General features: G+C 37.7%; 2 protein-coding genes across 8 annotated transcripts in view; both read left to right on the top strand.

The window, feature by feature from the left end:
- The first annotated feature begins 702 nt into the window (after nucleotides 1-702).
- On the top strand, nucleotides 703-12,072 carry LOC121962914 (uncharacterized protein C7orf57). Its single transcript, XM_042513238.2, has 8 exons — nucleotides 703-798; nucleotides 1,999-2,092; nucleotides 2,307-2,480; nucleotides 4,657-4,744; nucleotides 5,100-5,226; nucleotides 6,896-6,960; nucleotides 7,066-7,166; nucleotides 8,119-12,072. Exons 2-8 carry the CDS (start codon nucleotides 2,050-2,052, stop codon nucleotides 8,175-8,177), a joined length of 657 nt encoding a protein of 218 aa, XP_042369172.1. The 5' UTR covers nucleotides 703-798; nucleotides 1,999-2,049; the 3' UTR covers nucleotides 8,178-12,072.
- Nucleotides 12,073-14,318: 2,246 nt separating this feature from the next.
- LOC121963068 (plakophilin-4-like) overlaps nucleotides 14,319-15,328 on the top strand; it is a 63,296-nt gene continuing 62,286 nt past the window's right edge. For 2 of the 7 annotated variants that reach the window (XM_088074733.1, XM_088074730.1), the window contains exon 1: nucleotides 14,503-14,893. The gene's annotated coding sequence lies outside the window, so the exon portion shown is untranslated. Of the gene's footprint in view, nucleotides 14,474-14,502; nucleotides 14,894-15,328 lie in introns of those variants that run through there. The other 5 variants (XM_088074735.1, XM_088074734.1, XM_088074732.1 and 2 more) reach the window with 4 other exon arrangements.

Raw genomic sequence — 15,328 nt, 5'->3', positions numbered from 1 at the left:
TTCTTACGTAAATTCTGTTTCAAAGTACATTTATTGAGCACAATAAAGTTTTATGGATTTACTTAAAGGATTTAAAGGTCAAAGTCCTTCAAAGTTTCCTTCCCTACAATTTTTCATCTGTCCCTTCCCCCCATCCTTCCTTATTTAACTAAAATGTTTGGGATAAATGTAGAGGAGTAAATGTGTGGCCGACAGAAATATAAAAACTCAGCTAAAGTTATTATTTTTTGCAGCTGTGAGAGTTTGTGAGATGTAAATATGACTTTTAGTCCAGATTTGCCTTCTGAACGTCCAAAGATCGTCTCGAAATGTTGTAAAGCCGTGAATAGCAGAAAGAGCTCCCACTCTATCCTATTTTATGATCCAGTCTTTGCCTTTTACTGTGTGGATGACAGACTTTTTTTGTTGTATTAAATAAGTCAAAAATACAGTGAAACAAACGGCGAAGTTTCAGTTTAAACTAATGCATAAGTAAATATACACATTAGCAAATGATGGGACAAAAACATTGAAAGAAACACAAAACATGCTAGGTTTAAATATAAATAAATGGAAAAAGTGAAAAGATTAAACTGGGAGCACAGCCTCACAGTTTTAACAGGTTTTTTTTGTTTTTTTGATGTAGTTATTGTCCTCAGCTTCATGTCTCTAACGTGCAGATATCGGAAACAGCCTACAAAATTACGTCAGACTTTGTCGCGTATACGATCTTTGTTTGGCGTACCGGAAGTTGGCAGCTGGGGCCACCGGAAGTTAGTGCAGTCCGTCCTTTGCCCGCAGAATCAGAGGGAGCTAACGGTATGTAATTGCGACAAAACGCTCAAAAAATACATTGAAAGTAAAATAACATACGATGTAAGATATTTCAACGTTTTACTTCGTCTTACATCGTCAGCTACGTGCGTAAAAACTCGCGTTTTTGCTGCGTAAAGTACGGTTATCGCTGAAAAGCCGCTGCGACAGCTAGCTAGGCGGCTAACTAAATTAGCATGGCTTTGTTAGCTAAAAATGATGCCGGTAGAAAAATATGCTTTTGCCTACGCATACACTCTGCGTAGGGTCAAAATATAATTTACAGTAACGTTAGTTTGCATACAGCGATCTGCAAAGTGGGCTAACTTTAACACAAACGTAATCTTTGCATAACTAATACGTTTTTGTCGGTGCTACCTGCAGTTACAAGCTAATATATCTTGTTTTATGCACAAGAGTATTGTTATTTTCCATTAGATAATTAAATAACATCATTGTTTTTATTATTTTGGTGAAAAAAGTGAGTACGGGGGCTGCTCTTTAACACGGGGAAATTCAAGGCCAAACTACGTTCAACAAATCTATAATTTAAGACGTTTATATGTTGATTGATGATATATTACTCCTTTAACATCAGTTGCTATATTTTATTAAAGATTTTGGTTTTCTGGATAATTCGGCACGCAATCCATCCATTTATCGATGTTATTTATATTGCTAACGTGAAGTGGTCTAAAATTTGTACCTTTTTACTTCAGTATATGTATTTATGTTAGCTGTAATTATTAGCTAATATATAAGAGTGCTGTTATTTCCCATTGCATATTTTAAAAGCATCCTAATTGCTACTACAGACTGGGCTCACTCTGTAACACATGGGAAAACACAAGGCCAAACTCCATTAGAAAAATCAATGATTTCATCTTTTTTTGCTGTTAATTAATCGTACTCTGCTTATGTAACATCCTTTTCTGATGTTTATTAGTGTTTTTGGTCTTCTGATAAATTTGGCATACAAATTGTCTTTGAAATAATGAACTATTTCCCTGAAAACTCCCTTGCTATTGGTAATTTTATGCCGCTGCCCCTCTTCGTCCACTGTGGTGGAAGAAATAGGCAAGACATCCTTTTAAAGTAGAAATTTTATGTGCTTTGAGTTTTGGATGTGTTCAGATTTTGAAAAAGAGCACCAGTCTGCAAACAAGTGGGGTTGCCTAAAATTTTGTTTCATTGTGCACTTAACAGATTAGAAAGTATTCCCTTTGGTGATCAGATTGTGAAATATCTTCAGCCGAAATGAGTGCTGCTGTACCCAACCATCGAAGGACCAAGCCTGGTGGTAAGACGAAATAAACTTGCATGCATTTAAACAAAGCATTTTTTTTAGCTCCATCACCTGTAATACATTTGAATACTCAAAGCTAAAAAATACTCTAAAACTTAATGTAGCTGAAATACATTAAGTCACCAAAAAAATGCCAACAAGGATTAATTTGCTAAAATAAGAGCCACATAAGGAAGAACAAGCAGGGGTAATTCTCAGGTCATTGCAGGTATAAAGACCGGGGTTGTGACCAGCGGCGTGACAGGACCGACCTCCCAGATTCCCGGTCTGTCCCAGACCGCAGATGAATCCACACCGGTGGAGAGGATCAGCGGGCGGCGAGTTGGGATCTTTGAGTCGGACTCGGACTACGTCAAGCTCGCAAAAGGAGGAGGGCACAAAGGTAAAAATTTCCTTTAATTTGTTATTGTTGTATCATTTATACCGAGGCTGTTCAGATCCTTGAATATTTATGACAGAATGCACTGAAATGCTTTAGACACATTAATAAAACGATTGTTTTAAAGTGTCTTTTGGTAACAGTCCTCCTATATCAATTCCAGGTGATTTATTTCTTTGGTACAACAACGATATCTGCTTTTGCACATTAAGATAAGAAATAAGACTCATCTGTTCCCGCCCTCAGACAGAGAAGCCCATCGTGATTTGTTGAAACTGAAGCAAATTTGATTCAGTTCCTTTGTATGGCAAGAAGGCAGTAAGCATATTAAAAAGAAATGGCCAAAACAAATGTAAAAAGATAAAAGAAAATCACCATAAATAAGTTACAGTAAAGAAAAGAAAAGTAAGAAACACTAAGGAGAAAATGACCTCAAAAAATGTTTTAAAAAAACATTAAAACCATTAAGTGTTTTTTTTCTGTAACATAATTTTGAATAAGAAATAATACGATTTCTAAATATAGTTTTCTGTACATTTTTCCCTTTTTCTTTTTTTTATTATTACAATTATTATTTTTTTTTATTTTTGGGTATTTGCAGGGCTTTTCTTACCAATTTGCTCATTGCATTTTCCCCCATTTATTCAAAATAAAGTGTTTTTGTTTTTGACAAATGAGCTCAGAAAGATGATTTTGATTTTCAAAAGTAATCTGAAGTAACTGGAATAAATTACTCTTTTTCAATAATCTGAGGGCACCTATTTAGTCGTCTGTAGTGGATTACGTTTTAAAAGTAACACTCCCAACACTGGACAAAAATCTGGCACAACTGAGCAACTTTTATTGGAGTGAACGGGGCCTCGCCTCCAGTGCTGCATCCAAGTCTCTTTATACATCCATGAAAATATGTCACAGTACAGAAGCTAAAGGCGCTCAAACTTCATGTGGTCTTTAACTGTGTTGTGAACTAAACCAGTGGAAGCCGTCGCATTTTTAAGAGAAAAAAAATCCCTGCTGATTTCTGTATTGTTGACACTTTTTCTCGACTCTTTGAAATGCAAATCATGAGCTCTCAGGTCCACAACATGAAAGAGGGAATCTTATTTCAAAAAAATGCTTTTTAACGCATCCCCCTGCACAACAAACCTCCTCTGTTTATTGAAACTGCAACATCACTGTTTTCATTTACCCGGGGAAAACAGTCCTTTTTTGTGCACAATAAAAAAAGTCGGGTTCAAACAAGGCGATGAAGGTGCTTGAGGTACTTGAATATGACACTCAGACATTTAAGTGTGGGAATACCTTGAAAATCTGACATTTTTTAACTTGATCCTTGAAAACGCACTTGAATATAACTGAGAGGAGAACAGAATAATAAATCATTTTTATTAAAGGTATGAGAGAAATCAGCTGTGCTTGCAATCATTTTCTAATGCCGTGCGAATGGTATAAGCTGCAAGCACCAGAAAAACAGTTCATATTTGGTAAATATACAGAATGCGTCATCAGCTCGTAGCACGAGTTTTGAGCTGTAATTTGGCAATAAAATAATCAGCCGTGTGGGTGACACCTGATGTTGGAGCTCCTGAATAGATTTTTTTTGAGTTTGTGGGTTGCATGAAGGCTTTTCCGGCTTTTTTTGTCCTTTGCCTTAACAATTTAACCTTGAGTTAAAGATAAGCTTATTTTATGATCTTGTTGCATGTTTGCACCATTTACGAATTTGCGCAAGTTCACCCTTTACAATACAAATAAGTGCTGAAAGTCCTTGATTTTGACTTGCCCCTGCTTGTGCAAACCCTGGAAAAAATTGAATGTCGAGCTCCACATGAACGTTTTTTCACTCGAAATGAAATACCTGAAGATGTTGTTTAATGGGTTGTTGCTCAAATTCAAATATTTGAATTTACTGCAATTTAAATATCAAATTGTGCTAGTAATGGTGCAGTTCTATTTAAATATTCAGCTCTAACCCTGTTCTGAATTCATTATTTTTTAAGTAATATAGAAAAACTGTTATATAATGATGAAAAAGAAACAACAAGAAAATGTACGTCTTTAAATTTTGCCTTAAAGTCCTGGGAAAGTATTGGTAAACCTGTGCATGAGCCCTGATGCAGCGCAGGGCTTCATAAGTGCTCGCAGTGTTTGATTGAGAACATTGTGTGTGTCCCTGCAGGGCTGCTGAGTCATGATTCAGATTCTGATGACAAACCCAAGAAGCCGTACAATCCGCCCAACTGGTTTGGAAGTGACGACTCAAAAAGGTAAGAACACAAAAAAAACGTCTAACACGGTGCAGAAGATGCATCTCTGCATGGTGAGATGGTTGAAAAAACAACTTCTAATGTTTGTTTCTTAACGCACGCTTACTCCACACTTTTTAACCTGCAGCCTGAATGAAATCGTGTTTAAAGGGTTAATGATTGTTGGACAGTTATGAAGCTTATTAAAGGGGAAAACATGTCTCCACTGGGAAAGAAGAACCTGATCAGCCGACTGGATTTTTAAGATAAAATAACGTTTTTAAGAGCCACATGAAGCACTCGCCAAACAGCCAAAATGTCCCAGCGTGTGAAAAGTGCCCAGCAGTGATTTCACATCGTGGTTTTGTGCTTACAGCGGAAGCAAAACACCGTCTCCCGACGGCGTGATGAAGGCGGGCTTGCAGCCTCTGGCTGCGCCGTTTGGCACTGATAACTGTTCGTCCTGGGAAAGAGACGATAGATTTTCCCCCGATAAAGACAAGGTGAATGAACCAAACGAGTCACCCCCAGCATTTATACCGTGTCTTCCATCCTTTAATTTATTCATTTAAATTTTTATTTAAATTTTTACCACCACCTTCCCCTTTTCACCTGATTTTGCTCCATTGTCGCAGCTTGGTTTAAATTAATTTAATTTTTTGCGGGTGCTTTGGCTGTGTGGTAGCTTTTTGGGAATACTGATAAAAGTTTCAGGTAAGTACAGAGTGAAAGACCTGACAAAACACAAATTAATTTAAAATACATATCTTTTTATAACCCTTTGAAATCTATGCTAATTGGCTTTATTTCCTTTAATAAATGTGGATAGAAGGCAATGAGCAACTTAAGAAGAAATGAAATTAGTAAAAAGTACAAGAAAATTACCTGAAAAACCAAACATACAAACAAACAACACAGGAAAGATAAAAAAAACAAAAACAACTACAAATAAAGCAAGGAAATTAGCTTTAAAAAGTGCTTTGATATTGTAAAAAACAGAGTAAAAAGGTCCCAGAAAATTACCTGAAAATAAAAAAAAGAAAAGTTAAAAAACAAGGACATGACCTAAATAAATGCTTAAAATAATAGTAATCTGACAACTTTAAATATATAATTATTTGATTTTTATGAATGTAGTTTAAAAATTAGAAAACAAATACAAGAAAATTACCAAAAATTAGAAGAATAAACTAAAGAAAATCAAATTTAAAAAAGCAAGGGAAATACCTGAAAGAAAGTCCTTTAAAATTCTAACAATTCAAATAATTTTAAATATTTAGTTATAATAGTTCTAACTATATCTTGACATTTTACCCAACTTCATAAAAACGTGATAATTTTCTAAATCTAAAAAGAATTCTTGAAACTTATGGGACATTTTTTTGCAAAGTTGCTCATTGCCTCTCCCCCCACGTTTCTGACAGAAACCAAACCAATCTTCTCAGAGTTCGCAGGTTCAAACACGTGTGAAAGGCGTGTAAATGCAGCCCAAGAAAGTGATGGTGATCCAGGTTTCATATTTTTTAATTTTTTCTTATGAAGACAGAAATGGAAAGATTCAGCACAGGAATGTTTATATAAGAGACAACAATATGCAAAAAAACAACTTTTTTTTTACAGTTTTGTGTTACATGTCATGTCATGTGTTATGTTACATGAAGTTTTATTGTTATTTACCAGTACAATTAAAAAACAGACAGCACAGCAATAGTTATGTAACCCATTAAGCTCTTTCAAAAAGCCATCAAGCAAACACACAAACACACAAAAAAACAAGCAAACAACAAAAGCAAAGATAGCAACAACACCTACAAACAAACAAACAAATAGATACAAATTTAAATTAAGGAAAAGAAAGAAAAGAATATTTTCAAAAGTGTAATTAGTGAATATAAAATATATTTTTTGCCGTTGGGATTGAGCTGCGTTTCCATTTCCCATTGCATGACAAACTGCGTTTTCCATCACTTCATCTTTTCCTTTGTCATCATAATCTGTTCAACTTGCTTGTAATCTTGTTTTTTCTCGACAAAAGTGAATAAATCAGCGTGTGATTCTGCAGTAGGAGAGTGAGAGCATTTGTTTGTTAATGCGGTCGCTATGTTCAGGCTGAAACTGACATTAAGTGCCACATAAATAAAGTTAAATCTGGGGAATTTTTCTGTCCCACAGATGTCTCCTGACGGCATTGCCAATGAGATCGAAGGTCTGGTGGTGACCAGCAAATACAAGAGAACGTGAGTATAATACGGAGTTAAAACAGCCATAAAACTATCTGAAAAGTCTAAAAACAGCACCATAAATGAGAGTAATAGTAACTCGCTGTCTTGTGATGCCTTCAGGTCTTATGAGAAGAAGGCTCCTCCGGTCAGCATGTCCAAGCTGCTGAGTCATGGCTACGTCGAGGAGAAGAAGAAGTCTCCCAATGACGATGATGCCTCAAGTAAGAAACTTCTTTTTTGGGTTCATGAGCAGTGGAGAACGGTGTCATTTGATGTTCAAAGACGCTGTTACCCGGATTTCCACCAGATCCGTGTGCGGTCCGGCTCCGCACCGTCACGGCAGACGGAGCAAATAGATTGCACTATAGTCTATGTGTCAGTTTCCACCGACTTTTTGTAAAATTTGCAAGTAAAAGAAAATGACTCCAGCATTACAGCACATGACCTCGCTGAACTGCGGCGTGTTTCACGCTCGTGGGGTTCACACCGGCAGTGTTGGGCTGTGAAGCTTCTGCAGGGCTGCTGTGAGTTCTGTATTTCCACATTAATAAACATTTATTCCACTCATTTATGAAGTCGTGCAGCTCCTGCAAAAACAACAACAACAACAACAACACGGTCCTGCAAATGTTTCACAATAAAATGCCAACTATTACACAAGCACGCGGTTAAAAAAGCAAGACTCTGTAATTAATTAAAGCACAAATAAGAGTACTTATTAAAACCAGGAACTGGGGAACAATACCGTAAGTGAGGGAACACCAGAGGCAGGATAAAACCTATAGATAAATAATAATAATAATAAATAAAATACTCTAAATAGTAGTCGTCCCCTCTCTCTCACGCCCTAAACAAATCTTTAAAAAATAAAATAAAATAAATAAAATGATATAGCATTGAGTAAAACAGACTAAAATGTATTCATGAATAGTCAATAAATAAATAGGCAATGTTCAATTAAATTAGGTGCATTTGGGTGCATTCACACTCACACTCAGAGCCGTCTACGTATGATCAGATCACCCAAAATGCACCAACATCAAAACAGCCTGTTTTTTAGTTTTTTTTTTGCGAGACGAAGAGTTTGCAGTTTGATTGTGGATTATTTACTCTCACTGGTTGACAAGCTTCAGTTTGTTTTCTTCAGATTTTAACGTTTGCTTCGTTTTCCAGGTGTCACCTCAGAACAGACCAGCACCATCGCGACGGAGGACGTGGACGACCTGGAGTAGAGCAAACAGGTTCTGATCATGAGGGAAAGGGTGTCGTCCTCACACTGGTTCATGGTTTCCACAAAATCCGCGAACACGCCACTTCACCCCTTTCGGATTCACATTTATTGTACATCCACTGACTGTTAGGTTTTGTACTCATGTTTATGCAAAGGTTCTGTCCTCTATTTATTTGCTCTGATTTTTAAAAAAAAAAAAGAAGTCACACGGATTTTGTTGAGTAGACGTGTTGGTGCTCGCGGTAGCTTTTATTTCTTTATCGTCGTATCTCGATTTGAAAGACGAGTTGTGCGCAGGGCAGGAAACTAACCAAATTTGGGTTTAAATCCAATGTGGAGACCTGTTTGTCTTAGTTTCCCTCCCTGGTTGTATGAAGATCGAGTTAGTGAATTTTGAAGTGTTTGTGCTAATGAAATGTGGTTCCAGTGATGTGAAATATTATTTGTTTCGATCAAGGGCTCCTGCTCTCTGAAGGGAATTTGGAGGTTTGTGTGTTTTCGGCTGCGGGGGTGGAAACGATCATGCGTTGAGACAGCCACCCTGCAGCTGTGACCACACGCCAAAGTGCATACTGATGGCCACTGCCGCCATAGAGGGCCAAAAATGATTCTTTTTTAGGTTGCTGCTCTGCAAAAGGTTGCCCTCCTCTATTATTACCAGCATAACTCTGTTGTTTTTCAGTCAAAATAGAGAAAAATGCCTCGTTTTACTGCGCAAGCTGCATTTTAGCCTAATAATCAAAGAAAAAGCTGACTCAAAAGCCTAATATTAAAGACTAAATTAATTTAAGTGATGTTTACAAGTCTCCTTAAGATCTTGAATAGTATCAGGTGCTGCAAGATCAATTTTGTTGTCCGTGTTTATTATTAGGAAGCTCACCAGTAAATCGGAGCCAAATGTTTGATGCCAGTCCAACTGTGTCAGAAGCTTGCCAGTGATAAAGCTGAATTCGCTCTTTTCTGCATGTTAAAGCCCGGCATTGCATTTTCACTCGGCTTAATAAACCCAATAACTCAAGCAACAACAGATAAAGCATTCTGGGAAATTTAGGGGGGGGGTCGGCCACCTTCAGCAGGATGCCAAGCTGAAAGTCCAGTGTAATTCCCTGTGAAGATTAACGCAGACGAGTTTTTAAAAGTGAGTTCTGAACGTGCCAACCAAGCAGTTTTTCCCTGCTCATGCAGTGTTTTGACTTCGTAGACACCAGTAGGAGAACGTAGTGTTAGTGCACTGCCTGATCACCCCGAACCCGCCATCTCATGACGTGTTTATCCCGCTGATGGGAGTTTATTCTGTTCAGAGCAAAGACGTGATTACTGCAGCAGCATCTCTGCATGTGAAAACTTTGCTTTTTTTTCGTAAAACATACGAAGGAATAGTGGGCTGTCATACATCCGTCATAATCTTTCTTCGTAAAACAGCCAGCGGAAACAACTGAAAGCGCTGTAGTCTGCGTGCCGGGACTGAAGTTGCCGGTGTAACTTTGTAAGACACTACGCACATGAGCGAAACATGGCCGTGATTTCACCGTTCTCACAGGATCTGTTTACATGGCGACAGAAAGTGTTGCATTTTCCCCAAAAAATTACAATCTGGATCCCTGTTTCAGTAGTTTTTAGGCCCCCAAACACCGTTGTCGTGTGAACTAAAGGCCAAACTGCAACAAAATTTCATGTTTCATGTAAGAACCGTTGCTGTGTGAACGGCTGTCTTTTGAAAGGTCATTTTATTTGTGGAAAATCCTCAGCAGCTATTGAGGTGAAATTAAGAACCGCATGATAAGAAACAAAAAGAAATCCAAAATCGGGAATTTTGTTGTAGCAATGCCAAGTGATTTACAATAAAATTAAAACCAGCTTTAATGCGTTATAACACAAAAGTAAAATAAAAACTGGTGTAAGATGCCACCACATGTTTGAATCAAATGCAAGTAATCGTCCAGAACCGCTGGGTTGAGATTATGCGTCATCATTTACTGTTGCATACATTTACCCCGTGTCTCGGCCACAAATGTCATGTCAGCGTCGGATTTGCGTGTCGATGTTCGTGCGACTCCGAAGTGACCGTCTATAATGTTCAGCAGCAAAGAAGCAGCCAAGCTTAATGTCCAGTGTGCCGTTTTTTACCCACTTCATGTGCGTACATCCAAGGCCTGTCCTCATTATTTTGACGTTTATGTGACGAGAATCTCACACGAGCGTTTCCTCCCCATAATCCTGTTGGTGAAGTTTGAGAGGACGAAGAAATCTTGATTTGTATACCGTTCACAAAATGCTTTTCACACTAAGATAATGATTACATAATACATGCCATCAGAAGCAATAAAGATCAAAGAGCAAGAAAAACAGTAATGAAAAAATGAAGAATTAAAATGATAAAACTAAACCCTAAATGAGTAGTTTCGTTACCCAAACGTAACCAAATTTGTCTGAAGCGTTACAGCAGCCGTGATAACATTTGAAACTGGTGAGATTCTCCATTAATCCTGAAGCTTCTTCATCTCTCCGTCTTTCCTTCTTGAAAACAATTACACAAAGTCTTAAAAAGCATTTAATTTGGATCTATAAACAACAAAAAAAACATGTAATTATTATTTAACAAATTTGGTATGCGGTCAAATGTTTCGGGAGATGTGATAGGCCTGGAAGTTAAACTTGAATTAATTTGAGAGGATATTTTTTTCTTTTTTATTTTTAGCACACATGTCTACTTTGTGCCATTTATGCAATTTGCATTAGTGTAATTGATTACTTTAAATTAGGAATTATTGCACCATCGTTCTTACTGGTTTCGAGCATATTTTGACGCTCCAGTATGATCATGAAACCGGTATTAAATTTCAATTTATGAGGTATTAATTATATCTTAAAATGTCATAAATTTCAGTCGTTGAAATCTTTAAGCAGAAAGGTGTCTTTTTAAGCTCTTTCACACCGTTTTTGTTTTATTTTTCGCTCTTCGCTCTGTGTCACGTTTAGTTTAGAGCTCGGCTGCAGCAGACGGTGGCGACTCCTCCACCTCTTCGTCTTATATTTGTTTGCAGAATTAGTTTTGACTGTCAGGACGTCTCAAAAACAGCTAATGGATTTCTGTGACATTTGATGGACAGTTCAGCCTTGAGTCATTTAACAGTTTTAATATTTTCGCCATAACTGTGAACCTGCCGGTGACAGTGAAAGCCTAATCCTACAGGGACATTTGTCGGGGCGGAGAAAATGCTCTTAAAAATGAAAAAGACAGGAGTGATTTAGGGTGTAACGGCGAGATTAAAGCTGCGAGTTTGTCCCAGTAAATCCAACACATTCGTCACCTGCGTCTCGGAAATGATGCGGCAGTAACAGACTCTGAAAAGAATTTGCTCTTACGAGAGATGTGTCATGTTCAACACAGCTGTAGGTATGTCGCTTTTTTCCAACACTATATATTTAAGCATTATTTATCTGGTACGTGGTATTTAAAAAGTGTTGTTCCAAAACTAGGCGCACTTTATTTTATTTTGCAATAGATAAATGGCGAATGTATTTTTTTTTTTTTTTTGCTTTCGAGAACGGGTTTATTTTTATGACAAATATTCAGGTACAGTATTTAAAAATAGTGTTTTCGTCAAGTTTGCTTCCTCTTCTCCTCATGTGAGTTGGTTGCGTTTACAAACAATTAGCGGGAACATTTAGTGGCTTTACTTTGCAAAGTCGTCCCAGAAGTCTTGTCATCTTGCGTTATTATCTGCAAGCGAATTAGTTAATTTTTAATTGCAAGTGTACCAGAAGAGGCTGAAGAAGTGTTTGTATAGTGAGGAGAAATCCATCCGACACGACTCAATGTAAGACCCCCGCTTATCTTGATGACTGCACACAGACTCTCAACTATCATTTCAATAAATGGGCATGTGCATGTACCTGTGTACTGTTTGATTCTTCTTTAACCCTTTGAAGAATGGCTTGATTCTTTCCAAAACGTGGGACGAAGGCAAAGAGCGATGGGAAAGGAAATGACCTAAAAATTACCAAGAAATTAGTAAAAAAAAAATGTAAATAATAATAATTAAATTATTAATTAAAATTACCTAAAGGGTGCTAAGGGTGATAATTTTATAATTATGTTAATTATAAATGTAGTTTTTGCTCAGGGTTCAAAGTTATAAATTCTTGTAAACGGTGTCTGACTGCAGCACGAGGAAAGTGATGTCGCTCCAGGTTTCAAAGGGTTAACCAAATGTTACGAATCTTTAAGCAAATTTGAATCGACTCTAATCCTTCATTCGTTTGCGCCTCGGATGATCCCATTTTCTGGACTGGGAAGACTCAAATCTCAAGAGCGATTTGAGTGAATTTCTTTGAATTTGCCACAAATGTCGACTCGGACTCGAGGAACGAGTGATAAAAATTTAGTGGTCAAAGGTCACTGTGATTTTGCGTCCACCTCGTTCTCACTATCGCAATATCTAATTAAGGGAATTTTCCCAAATTTGGCAAAAAGATCAACTTCGATTCAACAGTGAACTGATAGGGTTTTGGTGGTAAAAGGTCAAGGTCACTGTGACCTTGCGTCCCTCTTATTCCTGTGATCCTCATATCATACCGTTGTTCATACTGTACCTTCCTATTGGATTTTTGTATTATTATTATTATTATTATTATTATTATTATTATTATTATTATTATTTTAGGATGCCTCTTAACACAACTACCGATGAAAATTAGCTCCCCAGCATTTGATGCGGATTAATGTACATCATCCTTTTTTTAAATAGATTAATTACATTTGGCAAAAAGGCCATAGGGGAAGTGATCAAATTTGGCACATGAACTGATTTAGTTGTCAAAGGTCAAGGTCAACATGACCTCGCAAAACATGTTTTTGGCCTTATTTCAAGAATTCATGCATTAATTATGACAATTATGTCCTCTAGCGTGCGGTAGACAAAAGTAGGAAGGTTTGTTAACTGTACATGAGAATTACAGCAGCTGCAGTTTTCCATTAAAGCAAAAGTAGTTTTAATTCAGCCGAAATCGATAAAATTTACAAAGAACATTTGTTGCAACATTGCTGTCCAGAAACGAAACAGCAGTCTTTTCCACAGTTTTACGACTCTACTCTGTAGACGTTAAAATTTAAAACTTGTCCTTTAATCCAGTGAAACCTAACTTGCTTCCTCAGGGGCCACTTTTGCAAAATTAACAGGAGACCAGGGGCCTGTTTCTTGGGTTTGAGGACCTTCCTCTGGCAGTTTTTTTATAATCAAGCTCTATTTTTGACGCTTTTTTATTATTAGTAACATTAATGATTGATTTTCATTATTAAAAAAAAAAAAGTACATAAAAGCTTTGTTTGTTTGTTTCAAACAATACCTTATGTGTTTTTCCTCAATAAAAGCTCAGTGCAACAGAGTGCATATATTCTGACAGCATTTCATAGCCTGTCGATTAATTGATTAAATTTCATATGTTTGACTAAATTCTTAACAGCTCAATAATCGATAGTTAAGTAATTGTTACATCCCTATTTTTATGCAAACAATTCCAGGTTTAATCTGATATATATTTATTTATTTTTAAATTTAGAGAATGTAGTCAGTGGGCCACCTGGAGAAAAAAAAAACAAATCACTAAATTAAAAATTAAGATTAAGAACAATGTCATGGGGTAAGTAACAATATTTAGATATGGGGGAAAATTATGGTTGAATTTATAAGTGCAGCTTAGGAGAAGTATACATTTTGACTAATGCTCAAAATATTGAATTTTTTTTTTGAATCAGTATTTGATAATTTGGAGTCTGAGCTATTTTACAGTTGTGATTTTTGATTTAATAATGTATTAGATCATTAAATGATTTACAGTTTATCTTAATTTCTAATATAATGCCTTTATACAAAGAAAATCTCAAAACAGATCACATTATTTTTTTATTAAAAAAATAAATAAATCTTGGCATAAATGTGCTTCCGTACAATGGACTTTCATAATTTATACTTTAATACTTGATTAAGTTTTACTATTTAATTATCCTGGGAGTCCCATAAGGACCAGTCAGGGCTACAGCAGTGTGTGTGTGTGTAGATGAGAAAACACACACACACACACACGCATACGCGTGCACGCGCACACGTGCACAGTGCCCGCTGCAGGCTGCATCCTTCCCCTCCAGCGGCGCCGTTTGCACGGAGCTGCATCTCTCTTTAAAACACGGCTCTTGCAGCCGCAACAGCAACGCATGCAACGGTGCATCAGCGGGTTGATCGATTCATGTATCGGAATATAATCCATCGCCGCATGGTGACGTCACGCCGTTGATCGGTAATAGTGGCTGGGCGGGTTGGTGGGTGGGTGGCTGGGTGCCGCGCGGACGCCAGGGGTAGATGGGTGCATTGAAACCCCACACCGGATAGAAAAAAAAAATAAAAGAAGAAAAAAAAAATATTGCACGAGGAGTGTGTGGACGCGCACGGGACTGTTTGCTGTTTGTTTTGTTTATTTGTCGCGTGGGAAATGTAGTAGCTGTCACGGCCGCTTGCAGGAGGAGGATGGATGCGTAACAGGACGGATCGAGCCAGCTGTGGCCTGCTTCTAACGGCAACATCTGGCCGGTGAGTCGCACTGACAGCCGCAGCCGCTCGCCAGGCGGCCAGGCGGGCAGCACCGTCCGGCTCGTGTGCACCGGGCGCGGAGAGGGGAGGCTCGGCTCCGGTGCAGCCGCGCTCCTCGCTCTCTGGTCCGGTGAGTCGCTGTGACCTCGTCCTTGGCTGCCGGATGGTGGTTGAGTGATTGATGTGCACGTTTGACAGACTGGTTGCGTGTAGCATATGACGATCGCTGATTGCTCAAGCTCTATTATGTGGGGAAAAAAAAAAATCATGACATGCCTAATGTGCAGCGTGCATGCACACCTGCACATGCAATGCATAACCTTTAAAACTATTGCTTTGTGGGTAAATATGCAATAACATGCGTCATAGAAGGGTTAAATCCCCACTGGAGAGCCTCATAATACCACAGGAGATTAAAATATATATATAAAGGAAGGCATTGTGATCTCATTATTCTGAATTCCTGCAGAAATTGATACTATAGGTGCATAAAAAGCAGTGACCACACTGTAAGTCCTCACTGGGGGATTGTAGAAAAATTATAGTGATAGCGCGAGGTCACCGT

The sequence above is a fragment of the Plectropomus leopardus genome, chromosome 24 (assembly GCF_026936395.1).
Source record: "Plectropomus leopardus strain MGB_pleo_1.0 chromosome 24, ASM2693639v1, whole genome shotgun sequence".
NCBI lineage: Eukaryota > Metazoa > Chordata > Actinopteri > Perciformes > Serranidae > Plectropomus > Plectropomus leopardus.
This window is presented reverse-complemented; position numbering and strand designations above follow the sequence as displayed.